Source organism: Alligator mississippiensis, chromosome 4 (genome assembly GCF_030867095.1).
Source record: "Alligator mississippiensis isolate rAllMis1 chromosome 4, rAllMis1, whole genome shotgun sequence".
Lineage (NCBI taxonomy): Eukaryota > Metazoa > Chordata > Crocodylia > Alligatoridae > Alligator > Alligator mississippiensis.
The window spans coordinates 28088792-28116646 of NC_081827.1; the positions used below are offsets into that span (position 1 = coordinate 28088792).

The 27855-nt window shown below is 44.8% G+C and overlaps 1 protein-coding gene across 1 annotated transcript in view; it reads left to right on the plus strand.

Annotated features, from left to right (window-relative positions):
- Positions 1–27855, plus strand: part of SLC26A4 (solute carrier family 26 member 4) — a 43675-nt gene that overhangs the window by 12927 nt on the left and 2893 nt on the right. Inside the window, exons 6-18 of the mRNA XM_006257819.3 lie at positions 5190–5342; positions 5432–5514; positions 6621–6768; positions 8194–8307; positions 8885–8962; positions 9265–9360; positions 14100–14206; positions 15892–15961; positions 16320–16412; positions 16529–16624; positions 21070–21300; positions 24894–24948; positions 25326–25471. Coding sequence (XP_006257881.1) covers positions 5190–5342; positions 5432–5514; positions 6621–6768; positions 8194–8307; positions 8885–8962; positions 9265–9360; positions 14100–14206; positions 15892–15961; positions 16320–16412; positions 16529–16624; positions 21070–21300; positions 24894–24948; positions 25326–25471 — 1470 coding nt within the window. The remainder of the gene's footprint in view (positions 1–5189; positions 5343–5431; positions 5515–6620; positions 6769–8193; positions 8308–8884; positions 8963–9264; positions 9361–14099; positions 14207–15891; positions 15962–16319; positions 16413–16528; positions 16625–21069; positions 21301–24893; positions 24949–25325; positions 25472–27855) is intronic.

Here is a 27855-nt window from a genome sequence, read left to right on the forward strand (position 1 = left end):
TTCATAACTCGGGTTGAATGTGTAGTCACCCCTGTACAGTACATTGGGAAACAGGAAAATTATTGAGTATTACTTGTTACCTTTCTCTGGACCAACCCTTATACACTTATTTATGTAATATTATCATTATGATTTTGCAAGTATATTTTAAAATTTAAACATTAAAAATTTAAACACAACAGCTGCTTGCAGACATTAAAAAACAAACAAATGATGTTTTACTTTAAACTTGACACATTTCTGTGCCAAGTCCAGAACATGCCTAGAAAAGCCTTTGCATTAGTTGGACCTAGCTTACCCAACTGATTAACTCAGCTATGAGATAAAAGCACCAAAAAGCCCCACTAAAACACCTGATCTATACAGATGCTGCAGAGCCAGGTCAAAGTAACACACTGCTTCTTCCAGTAAAACATGTTGGGTGTGTTTTGTTTGTTTGTTTGTTTGTTTGTTTTTGGGGGGGTAACATCTGCAAGCAGCCGATTATGTATCTGTAGGCACTACAGTGTGAACTAAAACAATAAGGACAGTTCTTGCTCTGTTCAATGCAGCAGTGATGTGTAGTGATATTGCATACCTATTGCAAGAACCCTCCTAGTCAGGGCTGAGTTCCAGTGGGAAAGTTTGAGCCCCATGAGGTGAGGTGGAGCCATAAAATATGGTAGTATCATACTCCTGACTCCAAATGGGATTGCAGAATTAGACATAAGGCTGAAAGAGACCTCATTGGGCGCGTCCACACATGCAAGCACGTGTGCTTGCAGCAGCTCAAATAGAAGCGGTGCAAATTTGAGCTGGGGCTTTTTGCTTCAGCGCACATGCTCGGACATGGACTTTGTTGTGGAGCAAATTGTGCCACTTGGGGCACAATAACCCTGCCTGGCTCCTCCCAGATCTTCAGTCAGGGGGAGCTAGAACCCGGGGCCAGCACCTGTACTGTTCCCAGCAGTATAAAAAGCTGCCCTAGCAAGTAGCTCAGGGCTACTAGCTCTCAGGAGCTTCTGGGGCCCAGCCAACTGGTACCTCAGGACACTACCCCTTGTGCCAGCTGGACTGCTAAAGCAGCCCTGAGAGTTCCTTGCACCCTCTACCCACTGCAGGGGTCTGGTAGTGGGGGCTGCTGCCTGGCTATGACCTGCTGTGCACCTTCCAGACTCAGATGGGGACTGCAGAGCTAGTAGAGTTATCTGCCCCTCTGGGCCAGCTGCCAGTGGACTGCGGTTGCAGGGTTGGCCTTTGTGTGGCACTACTCCCATGTGTGCCCCTACCCAGCCATCTGGGCAGCTATCACCTGGAAGATGTTCTGGGTGTTGTGGCCTGCTTTGAACTGTCAAAGCATGTCCTCCTGGCTCCATTTGGCCAGGAGGTCAGCCACAGCCAGATGGGTCCAAGGTGCCCGCTCTGAGCAGGCAGGGTCCTGCCACTGGCCTCCCTAGCAGGAATTCTGGTGTTCCCTACTGGAAAACTGAAAAATCCCTGATTTAAAAAAAAAAATAAAAAAAATCCCAAAGTCACTCTGTAAAATATCCCCAAATCCATGTTCCTCCACAAGTAAAACATAAGGCCACTATAAAGACAGAGAGCAAGAAAGAGACAGTGACCAGTTGGACAATGTTTTATTGATATATCTGACAGTGTTAAAGCAAGTTTCTTATCATAATAATAAAGTGAACTCTAAATACATGTTTCATGAATTCATGAATACATGTTTTACTGCATTCCCACAGGGCGACGTTCCCCCAGCGGGGGGTTCAGGACTCTCACAAGGGGTACGGCCCACCAATAGGGGGTTTGACCCCCACACAAGGGGTAGGGGCCCCCAACAGGGGCCAAATGGCCCCCACAGGGGCTACCACCCCCCTTACAAGGCCCAAATACCCCACCTGGCCCCATCTCCCACCAGGTGCTGCAGCCCCCCAATGGGTGCCCCACCCATCCTCACCCCCCCAACTTGCACCCCCAGGCTCCCAAGGCTACCCCCACAACCCCAGGCACCATCACTTAAAAAAACCCAGAAAAAAAAATGGGAATAAAAAGCCTCTGCTTACCTGAGAAGCAGGGTGGGAGGGCTCTGGGGCCTCCTGGCAGAGCCCCCCCGGTCAGCACAGGGCAGTGCAGGGGCAGCAGGGCCCGGGCTAGGGCCGCTGGGGCTGTCGGCCTGCCCTGCACTGTGTGGGCAGGGCCCCAGGCAGCCAGACGGCAGCTCCAACTGCCGGTAAGTGCCAGGGTTTTTTTGTTTTTGTTTTTTTAAAGTATGGGGTGGGGGGGCAGGGATGGGGTGGGGCTTGGGGCGATAGGGCCAGCCCCGGCAGGGCTCGGGGGGGGGGGCAGGTGAGGGGGCTGGCGGGGAGAGGGGCCCACCCCAGCAGGGGTCCGGGGCCTCGGTGGGGGGGGGGAGGGCTGGGGGAGGGGGCAGGGCCATTGGAGGTCCCCCTCCATGGTCCCCTCCGGCACCAGGGTGAGGGGCAACCATAGAGATGCTCTGGCAGCCAGAGTGTCTCTGTGGAGCACCCAGCCTCCGGTTGCACCACTTTTTTAAATGTCTATTTTATTTATTTATTAAGACCCCTGGATATCCGGGGGTCTAATTTTCTCCCTGGGAACATATTTTTCGTTCCTGCACGTGCCTCTTGCCCCGCCTCAAAGGGGTTTGAGGCAGGGCAAGAGGCATGTGAGCTCTCGTATGGATGCGCCCATTAAGTCATCTAGTCCAGCACCCTGTTCAAGGCAGGATCATCCCTGACAACACCATCCTAAGCAAGTGTCTGTCCTACCCTGTTCTTGAGACTTTCCAGGGATGGAGACTCCACAGTTAGTCTGGGTAGCCTGTTCCACTGAGGCTTGACCACCCTCATAGTCAGAAAGTTCCTCCTAATTTCCAACCTCTGCCGCAGCTTGAGTCCATTGCCTCTTGTCCCCTACAGCTATCTCTGTCCTTTCTATAATTACCCTTCAGGTATTTTAAAACTGTTATCAAATCCCCACTCTGTCTTCTCTCTTCCAGACTAAATAACTTCTTTTTTTTTTCACCTTTTCTTCATAAGTCTTGTTTGCCAGGCAGTAGGGAAGCTGAGCAAGTCCTTACTCCACAGACCATCCCTTGAGCATATGTGTGGAGGAACTCTATTTCTTGTTAGTTAAGTGATGGGTTTTGGATATCTACATGGCATTTGATTCAGTTACACAGAGGTAGCTATTCAGTTTCTTGCCAATGTGGCTGTGTAATTGGGCTCGCATACTAGTACATACACAGAAGGCTCTACACTGGAAGTGTATGTACCAGGCTACATGCATCACCCCTTGTGGATACATAACGGCATCTAAGGCCTGAAAAACATGGTCTGTCACAAACCCACAACTAGCATGTATTAGACACAGAAGAAAGGCAGCCCTCCCATGTTTATTCCTAATACCTGGGGGAGAGGAAGGGAGGGCGAGGGGGCTGGGGTACTCACCATAAGGTCAGAGACACAGGTGTTAGTCCTTCCTCACTGCAACACTCTGACTTCCCAGCATAGTGCTCTAACCACCCAGCCACTCACGTATTTTCTAGGACCTTCTCTAGTACTACTTTTGAAGCTGGCCCCCTGGGCAGCCAGGAGAGCGGGAAATGTGGGGCCAGGAGGAAGAGAATGGTGACTGGTGGTTGGAAAAATGGGGGGTCTAACTTCTAGCTTAGGGCCTTACTTCCCAGTGAAGCAGAAACTTTCCCGTCTACTGTTCATTCATTTTACCCAATAACTATATTAAACCCAAGGGGTAGAGGCCCAGCTCCAAAAGGAATGCCAGAGAAGGTTTGGGGTAATGCCTGACTTGGGGTGTGATGATTAGAGCACTTGTTAAAGTCAGGGAGAGGCAGGTTCAAATGCCCTCTGGTCAAGAGTAGCTTAGAACCTGGGTTTGCACCTTTCCCGGCGAGCCACTTAGCCACTGAGCTACTGAGGTTAAAACATAGGGGGGCCCTCCTTCTCCACCATTTTGTTGCCGGGGCACATGTCCACATACATGTGTATGCAGTTGTCTATGCACACAGAGTTATGCATCCAGGAATGGAATAGCTATCTGCATGTAGGTGCCAAAAATGCCATGTAGATGACAAAAAACTGCCACTTTGACTAGGGGTGCTCAATCTCTGGCCCATGGCACCATGTCATCTGGCCTGTGGAGCTCCCCCCAGGACCAGAAATTTGGGGCAGAGGGGGGAGCACAAGTCCCCTGCTGCCAAATCTCTGGGTCCACAGGGAGCCCCAGGCCCTGTATACTGGATCCAGTATCCAATCCCAGCATGCAGGGCTGGGAATGGGCAGTGGTAGGGCCCAATCCTGGTGTGGGGGACCAGGATGTATCAGTACTGGGTTCCCAGGACTCGATCTGGCCCGCAGATGGGCCCCATGCCACTCATCTGGCCAGAGGGTCAAGAGATTGAGTACCACTGACTTGCACAATCAAAAAGAAATAGAATTCCAGACCCAGTGTTTCCAGTGGTGACTTAGCCAATGGCCAGGTACAGGCATTCCACTTTTTCACTGGTGTAAGTGATCAAAAACTGGTGTATATACATAACAGAACAGAAGTTCATCACACACAGACTAGTTTAAAAATGATGTAACCCAGTCTAAGATTTGCCCTCTTCCCCCTTCCCCAAAGGGTGAATGTGTGTCTACCAATCTAAACTATGCTGCTTGCAGAAAACTGTAACTTAGATCTATTCTGCCTTGGGTTTTTTTTAAATGTCTGTACCTAGCCAGTGTTTTAAATGTGCATCTGGTAGCTGTTGCTTGAGCACCATGGATGGATATTTTTTGTGTCTGGGCAAGGAGTATGAAGCTCCATCATCTATCCTCTTTCTTCTCAAATTTTCTGAATAGAGGCGGAATCTACCCCTTGCTACTTAATATTAATTATATAGAAGTTAGAAATCCTAAGAGATCATCACAGAAAGTTCTCATGGTTCTGCTTTTTTAGGTAAGTTCCCCATGAAATCCATCCACTGATTCAGTGAAAGCTTGATACTGCATTAAAGAAACTTGTGTTCCTAGTCAAATTCCTTAGGCCTGTATACATAAGCAAATGGAATAGGTAGCCCCTGACCACCTTTAAGGTTTTCATGGCAGCTTCTTTGCCTGGACTATTTTCTCTCACTTAAGTGCAATTTAAAGTATCTTATATTGCCTTTGACTTTTTTTCAGACCCTCATAGAAATATTTGAAAGAATTGGTACCACCAACATTGCAGATCTTGTTGCTGGCCTCCTGACCATTGTTGTCTGCATGGCAGTTAAAGAAATAAATGATCGATTCAAACACAAGATTCCCATTCCCATTCCTATAGAAGTCATTGTGGTAAGCAAATAACAACATAGTAGATGAAGCTCATTGCAGGAGGACATGAGCAGTTTTTCAGTACTAAAACTTGTTTTATTTGATTACAGACGATAGTAGCCACTGGTATTTCTTATGGTGCTGACCTGGAAAAAAAATACAATGCAGGCATTGTGAAAAACATACCTAGAGGGTGAGTGCCTTTGTTCTGAGTGCAGCTAATATTTTAAATGCCTATTAATGTCTATAGTAAGAGAAAAAAAGAGCAAAGACAACTGCAGTCTGCTCAGGAGTTTTACTTCTCGTTTTGTTAGTATTTCCCTACATTTCCCAGGGTTACTTTTTCTGCATCTGTAAAAGAGGAATAATAATAATATTTATCTGACTCATTGGGGGTTATCTGCAGAATCAGCTACAAAGTGAATTTTTGCAATGGAAAACACTAATATATTATTATTAGTTGGATTTTGTAGTATTTTCTATTACAAAAATTCACTTTGGCAACAATAGCTGATTCTGCAGATAACCCCCAATGAGTCAGATAAATATTATTATTAATTGTATTTTGATCTAACTCATTGGGAGTTATCTGCAAAATGATAATTTACTGTTGGCAAAGTGAATTTTTGTAATGGAAAATACTATAAACGTCAATTGTTTTAAATAAAAATACTCAAATATATGTACAATCCTGAAAACCCATTCTCATGTGAATAGTCTGATCATAGTCTGTATCTATACATCAGGTTTTAATTCTAAAATACAATTTGTATCTTTGCAAGAATAAAGTTTTCAAGGAATTTACTGAGTGATTATGGCCTAAAAGATTCTAATTGCTTAACAGCAAGAACCTGCACTTCCTAGCTGATGCACAAGCCACAACTAATTAATTCTTGTGGGAACATGAGGCTGGATATAAATGTTGTTGAGATCTTCTGATGAAAAGTGCTAAGTATAGAACCTGATGTAGTGTTGTAACAGAATAATTAAACAAGCAATGTCCTTCATTCAACCTTCAAAAATATATTTCTTCCCTTTGCTTTTGCAAAGTCAAATTTTATCTTGCTCAAACCAATGGGAATTTTGTTTCTAACTAATATGGTCAAGATTAGGGCCATATGAAGCAAGATAATCATATTTTATGTCAGTAGGTCTTTCTACTTCTGTATTAATTTGGAATATTACCTTTCACATTATAAGTGATATGTACATGTCTGCTTTTGAAGGTTCTTAGCATTTCTAGTGAATGCAGTTTTTTGATCAAAGCTGATGATATAAATATATTTTCATGAATGTTAGGTTTTTGCCTCCTGTACCTCCAGTTGTCAGCATGTTTTCACAAATGGCAGCAGCTGCATTTTCCATTGCTGTGGTCGCTTATGCTATTGCTGTGTCTGTGGGGAAGGTATATGCAACCAAGTATGATTATGCTATTGATGGAAACCAGGTATGTGAAACCAAAATAGTTTAAGATCTAAGGAAATTAAAGTTAAGTTGATGTTTGCTTACATGGCCACATGGAAAAAATATAGATTGTATAAATGGTTCACATCTGAGTGAACTCTAATGTGTGATGTTAAACTATTGCAAGAAGCAGATAACATGTGGGCTTCAGTTACAGCATATTACAAATTTAGTACATAAAGATAAGACAGGTGTGAACAACCCACAGTATTGGTCCCAAGCCCCAGTACTTTGTGTTGCTCCAGTAAACTAAAGTCACTTAAAGCTTCCCTGAAAGGTCAACTACTGGTAATCTTTATTCAGGGGAAGTATCTGATGGTGTGTAGAGATGGTATGACTGACTTTATGTAAGTATTGATCCACAGTTACACCTGCTTTTCATTTCTCTGTGTATGAACATGCTTTGAGATGCATGATTTTGAGGTGTAGGGGATTGTGCTGAACAGGTAGAGGAGTCCTTGGAAGACTGCTTCAATCAACATAAGTTAAACTTGATCTAAATCCCCCAGTCCCTGGAGGCCAGGGACCTCACATACTCTAGTGTTCCTGGCTTCAGGGCAGCCATGCTGGGGATTCAGGCAAGGTTCCTTCAGAACCCTGCCTTGGATTCAGTGTAAGTTTATCAGCACAGATGTTTTGAACAAGCATTTTGGATTCAATAAACCAGCAAATCTTGATAAAGCTTTGTTTTATTGGAAGATGTCCAACCAGCTCTATTGGTGATAAAATGTTGTGCATCAAGTAAGGGCTAGTCTACACACTCTTTTTTTTAATAGGTTTAATGATAATTTAGAAACCAACACAGTTAAGGTACAGCTCTCATCTATGTATACAGTTATACTAGTACGGGTACTCCTCACTTAACAACCTACCTGTTTAACGACCACGTGGACTTACGACCAGCTCTCCGAGCAGTCGGTATTATATGAAACGTATTGTGGAAATGGCAGCATGGCGTCTCAAGCCAAGGCACGCAGTATCAAGGGGCGGCTCCTCGCTTATCGACCAATTTGCTTAACGACCTAGTCGCAGGAAAGGAACTCGGTCGTTAAGTGAGGTGTGCCTGTATAAGAATTCTTATAGTAATATCACATATTAAGATGAAATTTTTGGAAATCAGCTATTTACCTTTATTGGTAAATAGAAAATTACCTTTTATAGGTAAATTTCTCATGAGGGAGATGTACCAATTTAACTATATTGGTTTTTTAACTAAATCAGTGCAAAAAACAGTGTGTAGACAGGTTCCAAAATACTTGCCAGAACCAGTGTTACTAATACAGTGTTTTGTGAGAGACTACTGTACATTTCACTTTTCAGACTCCTACAGGAAAATATTGTCATTTTGGACTGCAAATTTATCTTAAGAAATTTACAGTTACATCATCATCATTTAATCTTCCTCTAGGAGTTTATTGCCTTTGGGATCAGCAATGTGTTTTCAGGAGCTTTTTCCTGTTTTGTTGCTACAACTGCACTTTCACGTACTGCTGTCCAGGAAAGCACTGGTGGAAAAACTCAGGTAATGAGCTTTTCTAGCTACTACTTTTCAAGATAGTCCTGTTTAATGTTGCATATGGCACAATCTAACCACAGTATGCTCCTGTAATAACAGTATGCTGGTGTTAATCATATTACTTGTAGTTGTACTGATGCTGAGATTTGAACCCAGACCTCTTTGCAGTAAAATCACTAGAAGCTACTAACGGTGAAAAAAAAGATCAGCATCTCAGCGAGTGTAATTGGTTTATGAACAGTGTGCATCAGCCACTAGAGGGAGACTAGGACTTCTTAGTGTCCTTACACTGCCATGTGGAACATGGAGTAGTTGTAGATTTTCTCTTCTTCATATACAGATCAGCCTTCCTGAGAATATTAATATATGTGTAGTGATTTACATGGGCTGCTGAGGCTTATTTGACCTCTCTAGTTTAATTGTTTTAGCATTTGTTCATGTACATTTGAAGAAAATAACATGTTAGCAGTTTCCTTGTTTATAAAAATGTGACATAAAGCTATCTATATATTATTCTTAACGAACCTGGAAACATAGACAATCTAAAAACATTTACTCCAGATAAATACTGTCTTCTTTGCAGGTTGCTGGCCTAATCTCAGCTGGGATTGTTATGATTGCCATTGTTGCTCTGGGGAAATTGCTAGAGCCCTTGCAAAAGGTACTGTATTTCACCTATGAAGTACACTTGCTGACATACCATTTAAGTCCAAAAAAGGGATAATTTTTTTTGCAATTTCTCAGTTGGCCTAATAAATGCAAAAATCTAGAACTCTTGGTTCAGAGATTATACCTTTTAAGTCCAGACACTCAGCTGTAGTGAACTGGACTAGCATCTCCAGCTAAGGCTCTGTTTCATAGTATACAATGAGGATATACCTCATAATGAGAAGATGTATTTAAGCACCCTAAAGTGCATTTCTTTCTTATGAATAATGCTGTTTTCACTATATATCTTCACAGTCTGTGTTGGCAGCTGTTGTCATTGCCAACTTGAAAGGGATGTTCATGCAGGTATGTGATGTTCCCAGATTGTGGAGACAGAATAAGGTGGATGCTGTAAGTAATCTACTTTTTTTTCCTAAATACTTTAGTATTGGCTCTCTTTATGGTTTTTTATCACTCCCCAGGTTTCTCCTAGCTTTCACATCCTTTTTATTCACATAAACAGAATTAAACCATATCCTCTGGTTCATAATGACTATTTTGTGCTCATCTCCAATACATATGCTGCCCCTAAAGCAGTGAAAATTTCAGATACAGTCAGTGAAAATTTCCTGATGTGTTGGGACCACTGTAGCAGATCTTTACCACCTTAATTACCAGCATCTTGTCATAAAGTGCCAGGTTATGGAATCCCCTTACACTGGCAATCCCTGGCTATTGGCAACCAGCACAGTGTACAGCAGTTTGTGAAGCTGGAGCCTGTAAATATGTCTTAATCTCCTTTATCATTCTGCTTTTCAAATTTGCTTTGCCATCTTAAATGATCCAGGAAATATGACCCTTTATGTTCTGATTATGATTCAATTCATAAACGATTCTCAAATGTTTCCAGATACATTGCAATAGCAACATTATTCTTCCATTCCAGAATCAATAGCTCCCCACAGTCTTCACCTCTTTTTTAGAGCAGGAACAATATGAACTAGAATGTGAGCATAAGAGCACTTTGTCAAGGATTCCAGGCACAAACACACCTAGTTATGGGCAGATCTAGGATTTTGAAAAGTGGGGTGCAGTTAGTGTGGTGCATCATCACCAGGGATCCTGGTTTTCTCTGTTTTAAATAGTGCACATTCTCGGTTTAAAACCCCCAAAACCTGCATTTTTCTGTGATTAACATGAAACACCAGTCTAGATATATAGATACAGATATCAGTTGAACACACTATTTTATTGATATATTTACAATTTTAAAGTAATTTAGAAGCCTACCAGTGTTTGTATTTATTTTATTTTAAAATAAATATATCATTAATATATATTAAAGATAATATTTTATTTAAAATAAATTCTAAATACCTATAACTTTTGGTGTTTGTTTTTGGATTTTTTGTCATAGAAAATCAGAGCTCCCCTTACCTGCTTCACTCACCAAGACATGGGTCTAGCTGCAGCTGTCCCCCTATGCTGCTTTGTGGCACTGAGCAGCCCTGATATGCTAGGCCTGCCCAGTGTTCCCTCTAAGCTGCACGCGTGCGCAGCCACACACAAGTAAAAGTCTTGCTGTGTACAAACCTTTTTAAGGCCGTGCACACACCGGGATAGGACCTGGGGTGTGGCGTGGGTCACTTACTGAAGCTCCTTCCTGAGCTGAGGCGGGGCTGGGGCTGGGGCCTGGGGTGGGCTCCACCAGCTCTGGGGAACTACTCCACTCCCCAGCCCTGATGCCATGTGCCTCCTTGCTCCCCAAGGTGTTGCAGGAGAGCAGAGCAGTTCCCCAAAGCCAGCAAAGCCTGCCCTGGCCCCAGATCCCCGTCCCTGTCCCTGCCTCGCCTCGGAGGAGCTGCTGCCTGCTCCACCGGCTCCAGGGAACTGCTCCACTGTGCCTCCTCACTCCCCGAGCTGATGCAGGGAGTGGAGCTGTTCCCTGGATCTGGCAGAGCCCACCCCAGGCCCTGTCTCCGTCCCTGTCCCTGCCTCACCTCTGGGAGTAGCTGCTGCCTGCTCCAGGTGAGGAGTGAGGAACTTACCTTTGGTAAGTGTCCCACGCCCTGGTGCCTCCCTTTCTGTTCTATCGATTTTGATGGCTGGGCCACAGCACTCCACTGCGCTGCTCTGGGCAGCAGTCAGCATGGAGAAGGGTGGTGGTCGAACCCTGCCCGCTCCCCCCTGGACAGTTACTTTGGGACACTTGCCAGCGAACTGCACACTGCTGAAAGGGGGAGGCAGGACCAAAGCGGTGTGCTCACGGACCACTACTCCTTAGAGGGAACATTGGGTCTGCCCATGCCATTGCCCCTCCTTCCCCACCTACAGCCCCCCGCGCCCCCAGCCGTGCTGGAGGGGGGCCCCCATCTGCTAGGAATATGGAGCCAGGGACCCAGGTCCACAGCCCCCTGCCCCCTGCAGCAGAGCTCAAGCCCCAGCTGCCAACCACAGGAGGCAGCAGCTGCTGCAGTGGAGCAGAACATGGAGTCCAGCTTCCCCTCCTCCATGGTGGGCACAGCTGGAGCAGAGCCTGTGGAGGGGTGGGTGTGGGCTGACCACTGCAGGTGTGGGCTCCCCACCCCACTGCCCTCCCCTTGGGGCTTCTGCAGCCCAGCAGGTGGGACCCAGCTTGGCAGGGCAGAGTGGGACCAGGCAGGGAAGCTCAGTGCAACCACCGGGAGCTCTGCGCTGCCATGGCGAGGCACCCCCTACCCGTCCAGCAGCAGCAGGTGGCACAACCCTGCGCCACCACCCCTACTGCTGGGCGGGCAGCAGGTGTCTTGCCATGGCAGCATGAGGCTCCTAGTGGTGACACTGAGCTTCCCCACCCTATTCTGCTGTGCTGTGCTGTGCCAGCTCCTGCCCACTGGGCCACCAAAAGCCCCGGTGGAAGGGGAGCAGGACAGGGAGCACCAAGCCTGCAGTGGGCAGCCTGCTCCCTCCCCGTGAACAAGTCTGGGGTGCATGTGCCTCCCATGCACCCCCTGGGAGTGCATGTAGTGGCAGGGAGCCAGCCCTCCCACCCCTGCCACTGCTGTCCCCTGGACAAACCACCCACGGCTCCATCCCTCTCCCCACCAGGGCCCTGCAGTCGTGCATTCTGGCCCCAGGCTGCAAGCCCCACGCACCACCCCAACTGGGCAGCAGACCCAGTCCCAGCCCTGCCCAACTCCCTCCCTCCCTCCTTATGGGGGCTTAAATCCCTGCCCTACCATCACCAGGCTTACCCACTATTTCCTGTATTTTTTTTCCTCTTAAAGGAGAAAATCCAAGATTTTCTCCTCCAAAATGAGAAAATCAGGGTTCACCATATGTTTCCTTGGCAAACAGAAAACCTGGATCCCTGATCATCACATATATATATAACATAATATATATTTTTCTCCAGTTAAAAAGAAACTAGAACTTTGACTAATATGCTAAGAGCTTACAGCCATATCAGTCAGTTTAAAATAAAAGCAAAAACAAGCATATCTTTATTGCAATGTGCATGTGCTATATTATGTATTGAAACACAGCAAACTAGGCAAAAAAAAAATCAAAACTTGTTGTTTCAATAGTCCTGTAGCCATTAGAATTTTTCAGATCCTTAGAACAAAAGCATCTTGAGCATCTTTATAGTGCATCCAGTGCTTCACTGAAAGTTATTTCCATACCTGAGTTAATGTTTTAGAGTTAAAAACAGTCTGCAAGGCTGAAAAATGGGAGGTTCATTATCAGGAGCCACTTACAGATGCAGAATTGCTCAAGAAAGGGTAGCTTGATTAGTGAAAAAAGAGAGAGGATTATAGATACCTGTGGAATGAAGAGTTTAGAAAGAATCAGGTAGGTTATAGTGAGCCATGAAGTCAGTTGACTCTATCACAGCTTCCTAAATATAAATTCTGCTGGCACTGCCAGGCAGTTGCTTTTAAAATCAGGGTGGACCAGGAATCAAAGTGGGGTGCAAATGCACCACTGCACCTCCAGTGGATCCACCCCTATACCTAGGGTGTCTGTAGACATGCTGGGAGCAAACTTGGTTAATTAAGTCTGCTGGAGCGTGGTAGTTACTGTGCTCCAGCAGCCTCCCACTTCTCGTGTGTCCCCATGCTTCAAAATGGTGGTAGGGGTGCTTGACTAAAGCTCAGTGAACAAGTTTTAGTTCAAGTGCCCCCACCGCCATTTTGAATTGCGGGGATGATGATACATGAGATGCTACAGCACTTTAAAGCAGCTCTTGGAGCCACTTTTTATTAAAGTGCCCACCCACACTCCTGGAGCATGTGTCAAAGTGTCCCTAGTCTATATTTCTTGAGCCCTCTAATTTCAACCAAGGTCTTCCCTCATGCCTTATGAGAGTTTCTTTGAAGATCCCTTTTGTGAAATTTGGGGGAGAAAGGACTCTATAGAAAGTGTCGTCTTTCGGTATTCCCTGTCATGCCCAGATTTTCTGGAGTTCGTTTATGAGCAGTATCTTGCATGGGCCAGATTCCGAGTTTCTTAATCAATTTTCAAACAGCCTTTGCATGGGAGCTGAGATGCCCAAACCCTTGCCATTTGAGTCCAATGGGAACTTTGCCTCAGCAATGATAGGCTAAGCAGGTCAAGACTTATCCCATGTGGTTTCTTTTGCTTAAGGAAGCAGAAAGGACTTCAGAATATGTCCCTCATTTTATATGATATACCAGCCTGTGGTACAGATCCTGCTCTCGGAGATCATTTGGGACAACCCTTCCTTACCACCAGTGGGTCTGAGAATAAACTGTTTTCCTACAATGTGTGTACATGAGAAAATAAAAAGTTTACAATTTCCGTATGCAAAACTAACAAAAATAGGTGTTGTTGGAAAAGATTAAAAGCAATGACTAGTGGTGTTCTCATTCACTCTGTGACAGGTGACTGGGTCTCTGTTATTTCATTATGTTAGAAACACTTGGTAATTTGTTGCCTGAAATCCAAATATGAATAATAAAACAGGAATTGGCAAAACTAGCTGGGAAATAAAGGAAGAGTTTAACACACAAATCAGCACTTAGGGTATTTTGACCACCTTTGATCTTAAATTGTAGATTACCATTGATGTTTGGTTGGTTGAGGTCCTGCTGTGACTAAGAGCAGTTTTCTTTAAATATGAAACTTCATATTTGTTATTTCCTTTCTAGATGATCTGGGTTTTCACATGTGTGGCATCCATCATTCTGGGGCTCGATTTGGGATTACTTGCTGGCCTTGTGTTTGGATTACTGACAGTTGTGGTGAGAGTTCAATTGTAAGTAACACAGAAACAAAACCTTTCAGTGTTATACCATTAAAAGAATTTAGTGAAAAGCAGAGAAAATTATGACTTTTATGGAAGTAAAAAAATCTACCCATTTAATACACAGTGCTGTTTCTATGATATTGTCATAGTCACATTGTATTACTTTTGTGATTATTTAATGTAATTTTTTGCATGCTCAGTCATCTCTCTTTTATGAACCCACAGGACTGTGGAACTTAGAAAAGGGACAGAAACATTCAAAAATGTGAAAAAGTTTAAGAGCATTTCTACTGTATTCATTTACTATAGTGCAGTGGGGGTCAGACTTTTTGGCAGGTGTACCACAAATTAGCCCAGCATTCTCCCAGAGTGCCACTCCAATCCCCTTCCCCTGCCCAATCCGCTGCTCTGCTTTCTGCTTCCTGCTCTCTCTGTCACTGTGCTGGTTATCCTCTCTCTGATCTGTCATGTGCCATGCAAAGAGGCTGCCTATGCCACTTGTGGCGCACATGCTACAGGTTGATTTTTCAGCACTAAACAATTTATGGTGGGGGCACATAGGATAGAAAACATGTTGGCAAGTAACATTCTCAGCAGCTGCTTATTCTACATGTCATTAGACAGAATTTGTAGAATGAGTAGTACACGTGTGTGGCCATAGTTTTTATTCTCCTTTGTTACCCTAAGACACTACATAAAATACTATGTAGTTAAAAGACTCATATTCACAGGGTAACTCTTGACTGGCTCTGGTATTTCCCTGATCACTCAAAATGCAGGGCAACAAACCAACAGAAAAAAGCAGTAGAGGGTGAATGGAAGTGAAAGATGGCTTCATAGGACTTTGCTTTGTTACTCAGCTACCTCATATGCCTCTACTGATTTACTTGCTGAATATACACCTTTCCTTCCCCTGGAGTCCAGAAAGCACAGTGTCATCAGTGTCTATCAGAGCTGTGCTGTCAAGAGGCCCTTAGAAAAGCAAATTTTTTGACAAATAATAAGTTAGCAAAAAAAGGAGTTTTGGTCAGGTTGAATTTGGTAAATAGTCTCAGTTGAAAAAAGGGGAGGAAATTTAAAATGTGGAAAAAGTGTGTTCTAAGAAGTTTTAAATTAAATGTTTAATTTCAGAAATTAAAACATTTAGTTTCAACATTCTGAAAATGAAACTTACATTTTTCATTTTAAAATATTACATAAATTAGAGGAAAAAAGGTTAAAGAAAATAGTTAAATAATGAAAAATAAAACAATGCATTTTGTTTTAGATTGAATTAAGAGTTTTGGCTTGGTTCAAAGCAGTGTTCTTTCACTTTTGTTCTACCAAAAACCTGGGAAATACGTTTCTGTTTGACCCCAAAAGATATTTTTTCCATTTTTTTTCTGTTCAGTCACCAAACCAAAACAAAAACAATTAACCCACCTTTAAAAATAGTGTCACTAGGATGCTGAGACTAAAGTGTTTCATGTCTAAGAAAGGGTCTGTTAGAACCACTACCAGTCAGGGGAGTTCCTTCCATAATAGTGTAATATAAGATTGCAGCAGGCTCCTTACTGGGCTATTCAGTTTGCAGCTTAAGACATATTTTCAGCATTGTATAAAGGTTTGTATGTCATTCTAAGAAACCATCCCAGGTTCATAATTCTTCAATTAAGTGTTTCCTTTTCACCATTTTCTCTTTTTGTTTCCATTAGTCCTTCTTGGGGTGGCCTTGGGAACGTTCCTGGCACAGATCTCTATAAGAATGTCAAGGAATACAAAAATGTAAGAGTTGATCAGGTTGTTTGTTTGTTTTAAATAATGGTACCTGCAAGCTTTTATCTTGACTTTTATATCTTCATTTGTAATACAGAAGTGCAGCTCCTAAAGGTAAAATGTCTAAGAATTAAACCCTCCATTTAAATCCAAGTGGTTGGGCTATATCGCCTGCTGGGACATATAGTTTTTCAGTGCTGAACCTCTGAATTAAGAATTTAAAGGAGTTTGCTATCATTTCACTTTGTTTATGAATTATATGACAGCTTGATTTTTTTTGCTATCAAACTGATTCACCATTTGGCAACATTTAGATGCTGCTGCTTACTGGATAAATAAAATAATGCTTGATCCTGACATTTGACAGGTTGTTGAACCACAAGGTGTGAAGATTCTTCAGTTTTCCAGTCCTATTTTTTATGCCAATATCGATGGATTGAAAAGCAGCCTCAAATCCACTGTAAGTAGTCTGTGAAGGTTTTGGATATTTCCTCATTTACAGGCTCTGGATATTTCACAGCAGTTTACCTAGATCAAATGCAAATAAATTTAATACCTTGGTCCTGTTTTCTGTAGGTGGGTTTTGATGCAGTTAGGGTATACAACAAGAGACTCAAAGCACTAAGAAAGATACAGAAACTAATCAAGAAGGGGAAGTTGAAAGCAACTAAGGTACAGTTTAATTTTTCATCTCTCTTTTTTTTTCTTACAAGATTGCTAATGGATCTAAAATCAGAGAAGCTGGCATTGCTGTGGTTCATGCCCATACCATGAAATCTTTTGTCTTTTCTTTTAAAAATAAAATGGGGATAGCTTTGACTGATCGCTGAGATAGGAGATGGGACCTTACATAAGATTTGGCAAGCTGAGCCATTCATCTGACAGCTATGCTTAGTACTAGGCTATGCTGCTATAGCATAAATAATGTGTGGCTGTTGCCAAAAGGTGGTGATGTTCATCTAGATGACAGCAGGCTGGATTGCTTGGGATGTTCAAGAAGGGCTAGATGGGTGTAATTCTTATTGGACTATAATGGGAGCTTTAGGAAACTCAAACCTTTTTTCCAGTTAGGGCCTGGCTGATGTGTAAATAGTTTCATAGCTGGTAGGGTCGGAAGGGACCTGAGCAGATCATGACCCCCTGCCATGGCAGGAAAGAGTACTGGGGTCAAACGACCCTGGCAAGGTGTTCATCCAGCCTCCTTTTAAAGACCCCCAGGGTAGGAGCCAGCACCACTTCACTTGGAAGTTGGTTCCAGATCCTAGCCGCCCTTACAGTGAAGTAGCGCCTCCTGATGTCTAGCCTGAATCTACCCTCTGCCAGCTTGTGACCGTTATTTCTAGTCACTCCTGGTAGTGCTCGGGGGAACAGGAACTCTCCCAATGCCTGCTGGTCCCCCCTGACTAGTTTGTAAATGGCCACTAGGTCCCCCCTCAGCCTTCTCTTGTGGAGGCTGAACAGGTTCAGGTCCCTCAGCCTCTCCTCGTAGGGCCTGCCCTGCTGCCCCCGATCATGTGAGTGACCCTCCTCTGGATCCTCTCCATGTTGTCCACAACCCTCCTGAAGTGCGGCGCCCAGAACTGGATGGAGTACTCCAACTGGGGCCTGACCAGTGTCACATAGAGGGGGAGGATCACCTGCTCGTGATGCATCTGTGGATGCATGACAAGGTGCAGTTAACCTTCCTGACTGCGTCCCCACATTGGTGGCCCATGTTCATCTTGGTGTCTAAAATGACTCCAAGATCCTTTTCTGCCTCTGTGCTGATGACAAGGGAGTTCCCCAGCCTGTAGATATGCTGCAGGTTCTTTCTCCCTAGGTGCAGTACCCTGCACTTGTCAGTATTGAATCCCATCTTATTCTCATCTGCCCACCCCTAGAACCTATCTAGGTCCAATTGCAGCCTATTCCTCCATTCTAGCGTGCCCACTTCTCCCCACATCTTAATGTCATCTGCGAATTTGAACAGGGTACTTTTTACACCCCCGTCCAAGTCGCTGATGAAGATGTTGAACAGTGCAGGCCTGAGGACCGAGCCCTGGGGGACCCCACTGCCCACATCCCTCCAGGTCGAATAAGACCCATCCACCACTGCTCTCTGGGTGCAGCCCTCCAGCCAACTAGTGACCCATTTGACTGTGTAGGTGTCAACGCCACAGTCTCCTAGTTTTTTAATGAGAATGGGGTGAGAGACAGTGTCAAAGGCCTTCCTGAAGTCCAGAAAGACTACGTCCACTGCTACCCCTGCATCTAAGGATTTTGTGACCTGGTCATAGAAGGCCACCAGGTTGGTCTGACAGGACCTGCCTCTAATGAACCCATGTTGGTTGCCCCTAAACATAATCTCCCCTGCTGGCCCCTCACGGACATGTGCCAGGATAATTCTCTCAAAAAGCTTACCCAGGACTGAGGTAAGACTAATGGGCCTGTAGTTCCCTGGGTCCTCCTTCCTCCCTTTTTTGAAAATGGGAACCACATTGGCCCTTTTCTAGTCCTCTGGCACCACGCCAGAGCACCATGAGCACTGGTAAAGCTGTGCCAGGGGTCCCACAATGACCTCTGCTAATTCCCTCAGCACTCTGGGACGGAGATCATCAGGACCTGCTGATTTTAAATACGTCCAGTCCCCCAGAAGTTCTCTGACTAGGTCCTCACTGACCCTAGCCCTGGGTGCGCCTCCCCTGGGGCCTACAGGGGTCCTAGTGGGGGGGTGACCCAGTCCCTACTTAGAAAAATGGAGGCAAAGAAATAGTTAAATAGGTTAGCTTTGCTGTCTGGTGTGACTACCAGATTTCCTAGCGTGTCCTGCAGAGGCCCCACGTTACCCAGTACCTTCTTTTTACCCCTTATGTATTTTAAAAAAGGATTTCTTGTTATCCTTGATCCGGGTAGCTAGTCCCAGTTGCATCTCTGCCTTGGCCTTCCTGACTGCCCCCCTACAGCCCCGAGCAACCAAGGTATAGTCCTCCCTGCTGATGGCCCCTCCCTTCCAATGGGTGTACGCCTTCTTTTTAGCTAGGAGATGTTCCCGTATGTTTTTGGTGAGCCATGGGGGCTTTTGCGCCCTCTTGCCCCCTTTGATCCGTGTTGGGAGTACCTCCATGTTGGGATCCATGTTGGGCTTGGAGGATCGTCTCCTTAAGGAACGACCACTCTTCTTGGACACCCAACTTGCCTCCCCCCCAGGACCTCAGTGCCTCCCCGACTATTCTCCTTACCTCATTGAAGTCTGCCCTCCTGAAGCCCAGGGCTGCTGCCTTGCTGCAGGCCTCTGCCACCTTGCGCTGGATGGTGAATTCCAGCAGGCGATGATTGCTGTCACCCAGGTGGTCAAGCACCCGTAGACCCCTCACCAGGTCATCACTCATGGCCAGGACCAGATCCAACACGGCATCTCCCCTCGTGGGGTTGTTTTATGTGGAGCACTGATCCAGGAAAGAACCTGTGGCAGAAGATTCTTTTACCAGCTATAGATGAGAAGTCCAAAGGTGCACAACTGCATAGCAAAGTGCTGGTGCATCATTGCTGAGTAACTTTCAAACATGGGTATCTGAACAGGACAGCTGCATCCAAAACAGGGATGTCAAAATTGATGCTATCTCCAGACCTTGACCACAGCTGGTGAACTATATGGTGGAGTGTTCCTCAGGGACTAAAGAAAATAAATTATTTCACTGCAGGATACTAGCAACAGTAGACTTCCTCTATGACTGCTACTTCAGCCTTAGGGTTGGAGTAACCTTGTCAGTGTTTTAGCCCCAGGTTTCCCCAGGAGGAGAGAGAAATGCCAGTGACAATAATTCAGCTAAAATTCCTTTATTAAATGCAAAGGCCAGTAGCAGTGTTACAGTCATTTTAAACAAACCTTCTAAACTAACAAAATACCAACTATATACATTAGATAATGATGTTACAATAATGTTACAATTAATGACTGCACCCACACAGCAATTACTGTTTGATCAAAATATTTTAAAATGGGCTAGCGAGGGAGATTTCATCTGTCCCATACTGACCAGCCCCAGCAGATCCAACTCACAGTAGCAAAGAACATCTCTTGCTTAGTTTTACCCCTTTAGCTTTCTTATTAGACCATCTTTGCTGATTTCTAGAATCTGATCAGATCTAGCAGGAAACTTCCATACATGCCTTACTGTTCCCTATACACAATCTCCTTCTTTTTCTCCTTGCTTTTTCCTACTGGGTTTCCCCCTAGACCTTCTGGAGCCCCAGTTTGGCATAACCTCCTTGCTATTGTTCACCCACCTTTTCTCTTACATTAGCATATCTATGGCTCACCATATTTCATCCTGCCAACACAAGAATTTACATAGTCTCTGCTTAAAGCTTGGTTTCCTGAAAGATTGTCATGCTTGCACCTGATATAATGAAACATCCCATCAACTATTGTATAATTACAGTACATTTCACAATTCCTACAGGCCTCAGTACAGTGTCAATACCTAGTTAGAAGGGGACAAGATTTTCCTGTGCATATAAAATGGCTGTTTACACAGCTGAATACTTCTGCAAGTATCTAGATGTGGGCTTTCTTATCTGAAGACTAGAGCTATCTAGTCCCAGGGATTATCTAGAAAGTCTATTAAAGCCCCTACATTTGACAGCTGAAAATGGGTGTCAGTTTTCATCAGTCCTGGCCCTAATTATACTATGTATTATTATATTTTGTTTTTCTTCTAGTTTATGTGATTAAATGTTCAGATAAGTGGTGACACAATACTTGCCCCTCAGTTTATTATCATTGCATCAAATGTAGTAAACATACTTCAAAAACAACTCCAGGCTAAGGCTCTCGAGGATAAACTGGCTACCATCAATTATTGTTAGATGTCTTTGGATAGTTATTTTTCCATATGCAGCCACTTCCTTGTAGAAAAAAATGTAGAAAAAGGAAGAAAATGTAGACTCTGCAGGAAGAAGTTCATTGGCTCAGTCTTGTTTTCATTTAAGTCACTTGGTGCAGAATCACTTGGTACAGGATGTGAAATAGTGAAGGAAATATGGATTCCTTTATTTATTGCTTAAGCATAAGATGTGATGGGGAAGTCCCTAAATCTTTCTTCATGATTAAGTAATGTATTGAATGTTCTAATTAGAATGGTATCATCAGTGACTCTGGTGTTGCAAATGAAGCTTTTGAGCCTGATGAAGATCCAGAAGAGTCCGAAGATCTCGAAATTCCAACTAGAGAAATAGAGATCCAAGTGGACTGGAATTCAGAGCTCCCAGTCAAAGTGAATGTTCCCAAAGTGCCCATCCACAGTTTAATTTTTGATTTTGGAGCAGTGTCATTCTTGGATGTTGTAGCTGTGAGGTCCATAAGAACGGTAAGGGCCTTCTTTTTTTATTACTCCATAAAATGAACCTAGCCATTACCGTGTAAATTAGATTGGTTGAAATTAACTTTGAGTTTCCAAAACATTTGTGATTAGTAATGCATCATATTTATTATTTCTGTAATAACAGATTGGGTGTTGGCCTATTTATATGTTAGGAGCAAACAGCAAAAACGATATGAAAAGAACACTATTAAAGTTTGCAAAGTTGATTACTAAAATTAGGAAATGTCTATGCAATCTTAATTTAGTGTCTCCCTACAGATGCATTTTGATACAGTTTTTAATAACATTTGTACTGTTTTTCTATAGGATGGATGGTTCTCACTTAACAAATAGTTATTCAGTATTCTGTTTTGCTCATATTAATCAACATGTGGTCCCCATGCCTTATTTCCTCCGTGCTATTGAAACCATGATGCAAAAATAGAATGATTAATTTCCCCATGGGCTTCACTGTGATATTTTAGTGTTTGCCAAAGAGTAATTAACAGTACTAATGTAAGGTGAAAGGTGATGTTATCCCCATTCTGTCAAGGGGGAAATGAGGCAGAGAGAAAGCTGAAAATTTCCTTCAGTTTGCAGTGCCCTGTTTGAGACCCCTAGGACCTGCTTTGTCAGAGTGCTTTAGTTATGGTGTACTTTATAGTATCTTTCACAGTCTTCAGCTATAGGTGTGATAGCTTGGCACATCTGCAGTTCAGACTCCAGAGAATCAAACTATGTACCCAGAAAATGAAGAACACACAGTTAGTGAACTTGAAAATCTTGTTTAAGTGACTTGCTTAGTATTACACCTATGGCAGAGACAAAGTCCAATTCTTCAGGGCAAACTTCAGTTGCCTGCAGTATGAGGTAATTGCTTCTTTTCCTGCAATCCTAACTTCTGCAACACGTGAGACAGGGGTGCTACACTGAGTGGTTTCCTTTCCTATATAACCCTGAATCATCCCAAGAACAAGTCCACCCAGTGCACTGGTTGAGGCAAGGACTGGGTGGAGATTATAGGTGATCATGAAATTAAACATTGTCTCATACACACAAAGGACAAATAAAGGTTTTACAGGCAAGTGTAATGGTGCCATTTCTAACTTTTGAATGGTTTATTTTGCAATTTTGTGATATCTTTTAATGTAGTTTGTGTGAGTAATTTTCCTTGGCTTTTCAGAGAGAAAGAAAAAAGGAAAATTCCATTGCATAAATACCTATGCAGTTCATCAGCAAGGTAGCAACCTTTAGATCCAACTCACCAGCTTCTGCTACTTTAATCTAAAGGAGTCACTGAAAGGCAGAAATGTAACAAGCAGGGTTTGCACCTTCGGCAAACCCTGCAGGAGAGCGGTGACGGTGCAGAAGTCTTATCTAAGCCAGGAACTTCCAAAACAGTCCCCAGCCTGTGCTGCTGCCACTTCTCTACCTGCCGGCTCTTGTTCTTAAAGCAGCAGCAGCAGCAGGATATCTGTGCAACACTATGGGTCTGCTTTTGTTTCCAGGATGCCAACTCTGTGGCACTGGGGGATGATTCTGATGCCTCTTCTAAGTTGGTGCCCAGGTCTGTTGCCTCTTTCACCCACCTCTGGTTATGCTACTGCTAATAGCAGTAGTCGGTTGTCACTCCCTATGGAGACTTACACTAGAGGAGAAGAGTTTATACACTTTGCCAGGGATTTTTATAAGAGCAGGAAAGATGAGATTTGGGAATCATGGGGACCGTGCTTGTTCCCACACAGGTTTGATACTGTGTAGCAGGGCACTGGGGGGTGTGCTTCTTTAGGGAACTAGCAGCCTGCTTGCAGGTGGCACAGGGGGCTAGTGAGAGACTTACCTGACCAGAAGAGGGCTCAGGCTGGAGCTATATAAGCGCAGAGCTTGAGGTGGTCAGGCAGTCTTTCCCTGGCAGCCACAGGTCTTGAAGGGACTGATGTTGATATAAACAACCTTACAGGCCTGGGAGCAGAGGCAAGTCCCCAGGCAGAGTAAGTTAGGGTTTTACAGGTAGGTGGCCTTTATTTTGAACCCACAGAGGGTCCTTGAGTCCAAAGGAGGGTCAGCATATAGGGGGTCCGGGAGCCCAGAGACAGGGTGGCGTGTGGGACCAGGGGTCTGGGAGCCCAGAGATGGGGCAGCATGTGAGACCAGGAGGGTCCAAAGACCCAAGTGGGGCTGAGTGTTTAAATAAACAACATGAGAGAGAGAGAGAATACTTGTGAGGCTTGGGGTGTGGTGTAGGGAAGGTACAGAGCCATGCAATGAGCCCTGAAGGTGGCAGGTGCCCATCAGAGGTGCAGACAAACCATCCTGCTAGCCTGAGGGCACAGGATGGTAACTGAGGGGACCTAGGAGCGGCCCAGTGGTGGTCAACACAGGATCAGGCTCACTTAGTCAGCCTCGCTTATATAACCTTCAATAAGAGCAAAGCATGGTGGGTGAGTGATCAAAGGGAAGATCTGAAGCTGAGCCAGAGGGGCTGCATAGATACCAGGGGGCATCACAGCCACCCTGTGGCCTTGGACTGGCTACATACTACCTATCCTATCCCTTCATCCAGTGCTGTGTCTTTTATTCTTTTCACTCTTTGTCCCAGTCCCATACTCCTTGCCTGCCTGGTCCCAATCTCTAGTCTTCTAACTTTTCATCCAAAGCCAGTCCAAGTTCCTCCCTTCCAGCTCCTTGTCTTAAAATCAGACATCTTCCTTCTATGAGCTGCCTATGATCCAGCAATGAGACTGTCACAGAGAACACGGGGAGGACCGACTCTGCTCAATTTGAGTATGTGGCTCATCTAGGATCCGAGCAATCACCTGCAGTCATTATACAGAAAGCCCAGATTTGTTTCTGTTGCCTTAGCTAAAAAGACATGATCTGTGGAAATGGGTGATAGGCAGTCTAGTTGCCCACAGATGCTATGGGATGGAACATGCTCACTTGATCTCTGGGGGATAGCACATGTGCAGTACAGTCAGCTTGAGGACCTGGGCTCAGGGAATGTCGAATTTTTGGAGATGTGAATTGTTAAACCCAAAGAAGTCTTTTGATTTGTGAACGTACACATACTACAGTATTTCAAAGGCTTATAACTTGGCCAGTTTGGGTCCATTTACACAGAAATGGCATAAAGCATACTTCTGACAAGGCATGCACACACCTGTCAAATTAGACATCATTGTTCAAAACAAAAGGTCACCAGATTTTTCTAACATTGAAAAATCAAGGTATTCTTTCCTAGCCTTATTGTCAGAAGTTACTGAACTATTTTGACTGAAATTTTCCAGAAAGAAAGGAAAGAAGCCCTACTATTAAAACTTCACCTTTCATGTTGCTTTAAACCATGTTATCTAATAAAGAGAGGTGTCAGGCAGTCCTACCTATAATAATCAGTCTTTGGCCATTGTCAAAGACAGGATACTACACTTGTATCTGATCAAGTATGGCAATTTCTATGTTTCCACAAATAAATGGAACATACGATTTTGGAGGGTGTAGACAAAATAAAATGAAAAATGTGATTAACTTTTGGGAATACATATACAGTTTAAAATACACTTGAGACATGTTATTTATTACAAAAACATTTCCATTTGCAGATAGTTAAAGAGTTTGAGAGAATTGATGTGAGAGTGTACTTTGCATCACATCAAGGTAAATGCATAAATTTATCTTTGACTAGTTTGTACAATGTGCGGGATAAAATAAAGTTGATAGTAGTTTTGTAGATTGTGTCTCTGGAAGTATGATTTTAGTAAACAAAAGGGAAAAGCAAATCCATTAAAGAATATCTGGCTTGGCAGGCTTACAAAGAAGTTATGGGGTGGGAGAGAGAGATAAGAAAATAAAAATAGATCAACACTTTCAATTTTTTGTCTACTGCTTACATTGTAACAAGTTCCAGTTATCTGCATAGCAGTTACCTTTAAATGCCCTGGGCTGTGCATTTTGATATTTGTTAACCTCTGCTTTGATATATTCCATATTTAATTTATAATAGTCTGAGTCTATTTCACAATTTGTTTATTTAGACAGCATTATAACAAAGCTGGAACAATGTGCCTTCTTTGACGATAACATAAGAAAAGACATATTTTTCCTGACGGTCCATGATGCTGTGCTCCACATAAAGAGTCAAATTATGTATAAAGACATCCAGGACCCTATTTTCGAAAAGGTGAGGATCATAAATCACATATTTTATGACGTTTCTACTAGTTGCAAAACCTCCACTCCTCCAAAAAATTCCTGCCCAGGCATGTGCATTGAAGGTCTGGGTGGCCCTCATGCATACACCATGATCCAGGAGGATTGACGGCTGCCACTAGTTGCAAGAAGTTCTTGCTGTTTCTGTTGAAGTGATGCACACTTAGGAAACAGCTGTAGAGTTGGTTTAGAAAACACAAGGGGCGCGTCCAGATGAGCCCGCGCGTACCTTTTGCAGCATCTCAAACCCCTTTGAGATGCTGCAAGAAGCACGTGCGGGAACAAAAAAAATGTTCCCCCTGCTGCAAATTTGCAGGAGGGGAGCAAAATGAGACTCCTGGATATCCAGGGGTCAAACCCGGGGGGAAAAACAGAGTCAGGAAACTGGAGGCTCAGTTCTCCAAAGACGCTCTGACAGAGTGCCAGAGCATCTTTGTGATTGGCCCTTTCCCCAGTCCTGAAGCGCACTGCCTGCCCCAACTTCCTGTTCATTCCCCTAGCTCCTGGCTCATGTCCCCCAATCCTGGTTAGTTTCCCCCTGCCTCCCGTTTGTTCCCTTAGCTCCCTGCTGGCTCTCCTGGCCCCCACACTCACCGGCAGTACCAGAGAATCAGCAGGAGGCTGGAGACAGCCCCAGAGACATTCCCCTGCTGTCGCCAACCCCCTGCTCCTTCCCCTGCTTGTCTCCAGCCTCGGGAGAGCAGGGAACAGGAAGGGAATGTCTCCAGGGCTGTCTCCAGCCTTCTGCTTTCTCCAGAGGCTGGAGATGAGCAACGGAATGAGCAGGGGGCTGGAGACCAGCAGGAGGCTGGAGACAAGCCCTTGGAGATAAGCTGGAGACTTCCCCTGCTCTCTCCAGCCTCTTGCTTGTTCTCTGCTACTGCCGGTGAGTGTGTATGTGTGGGGGCGGCGGGGGCAGGGGGAACAAACAGGGGGCAGGGGGAATGAATGGATAGCGGGTGGAATGAATGTGTAGCAGGGGGAATGAATGGGGAGCTGGGGGAACCAACAGGGGTGGGGGGAACAAGCCTCCTGTTCATTCTCCTATTCTCTCCAGTCTCCTGCTTGTTCTCCTGCTCATCTTCAGCCTCCAGAGGCTGGAGAAGAGCAGGGGAATGAGCAGGGGGGTGGGGAGCTGTAGCCCTGGGGGGGGCCTGGGACCCTGCAGGCAAAGTAGTCCATGCGCTGGAGGGAGGGGGAAGGGGGCTCTGCCCTGTGGAGGGGCAGGGCACCATTGGTGATGTGTAGGGGGTGCATGTGCACCCCCTGAGCATGGCGGTGCACCCCCTTAAAGGCGCCACTGACACTATTGACTGTCGCCAGTGCCCGTAGGCAGTTGCCGCTTGCTGCCCCCCCCCCCTGGCCGCCAGTGGTATGTGTGGGCAGTCAGTGATCACCGTTGGCCACTGATGTCGCTGCCAGTGGTGTATATAAGTGCTCACTGCTCACCACCCCTCCTCCTGCTGCCGCCAGTGCCAGCAGCATCTGCAGGAGCTCCCCGCTTACCACTGCCACCATGCTCCCACTGCTGTCAGTGCTGCTGTGCCCCACCAGCCACCAGGGGCATGCGGCGTTCATGCAGGGGACCCACCCCTCCTAAGCAGCCCCCACACCCACAGTCCCCCCACACCACCTACCCACACAGTGACTCACATCACTCCACATCCACCCCCGCCTTCCCACCCTCTCCTACAAACCCTACATCCCCCCCATCACACACCTACCATGTGATAAGGAAACCCAAAGCAAACATTAAAACATATAGATATTTAGGATTTATTTTATTATGATGTTAGAGACACTGACAGGCTTCCAAATTTCTTTAACATTGTAAATATAATAATAAAACATCGCCCATCTGATCAGTCCCCCTTTCTCTCTCTCTTTTGTTCTAATTGCGGAAGAATGTGGATTTTGGGATATTTTAAAAAGTGAATTTGGGATGCTGCTTCAGCAGTCTAGCTGATGCAAGGGGCTAGTGTCCCCAGATACCAATTGCCTGGGCCCCAGAAGCTCCTGAGGTCAAATAACCCTGAGCTACTGGCCAGGGTAGGTTTTTGTACTGCTGGGACCAGGACAGAGCAGCTTTTTATGCTGCTGGGACAGCACAGGTGCTGGCCCCAGGCTCTAGCTCCCCCTGGCTGCAGATCCGTGAGGAGCCAGACAGGGTTATTTTGCCCCAAGTGGCACAATTTGCTCCACAATAAAGTACATGTCCGAGCACGAGTGCTGAAGCAAAAAAGCCCCAGCTCAAATTTGCACCACTTTTATTTGAGCTGCTGCAAGCACACGTGCTTGCATGTGTGGACATGCCCAAGGTGCTTAAACCTGGATGTCCACAGCACTTCTGAAATT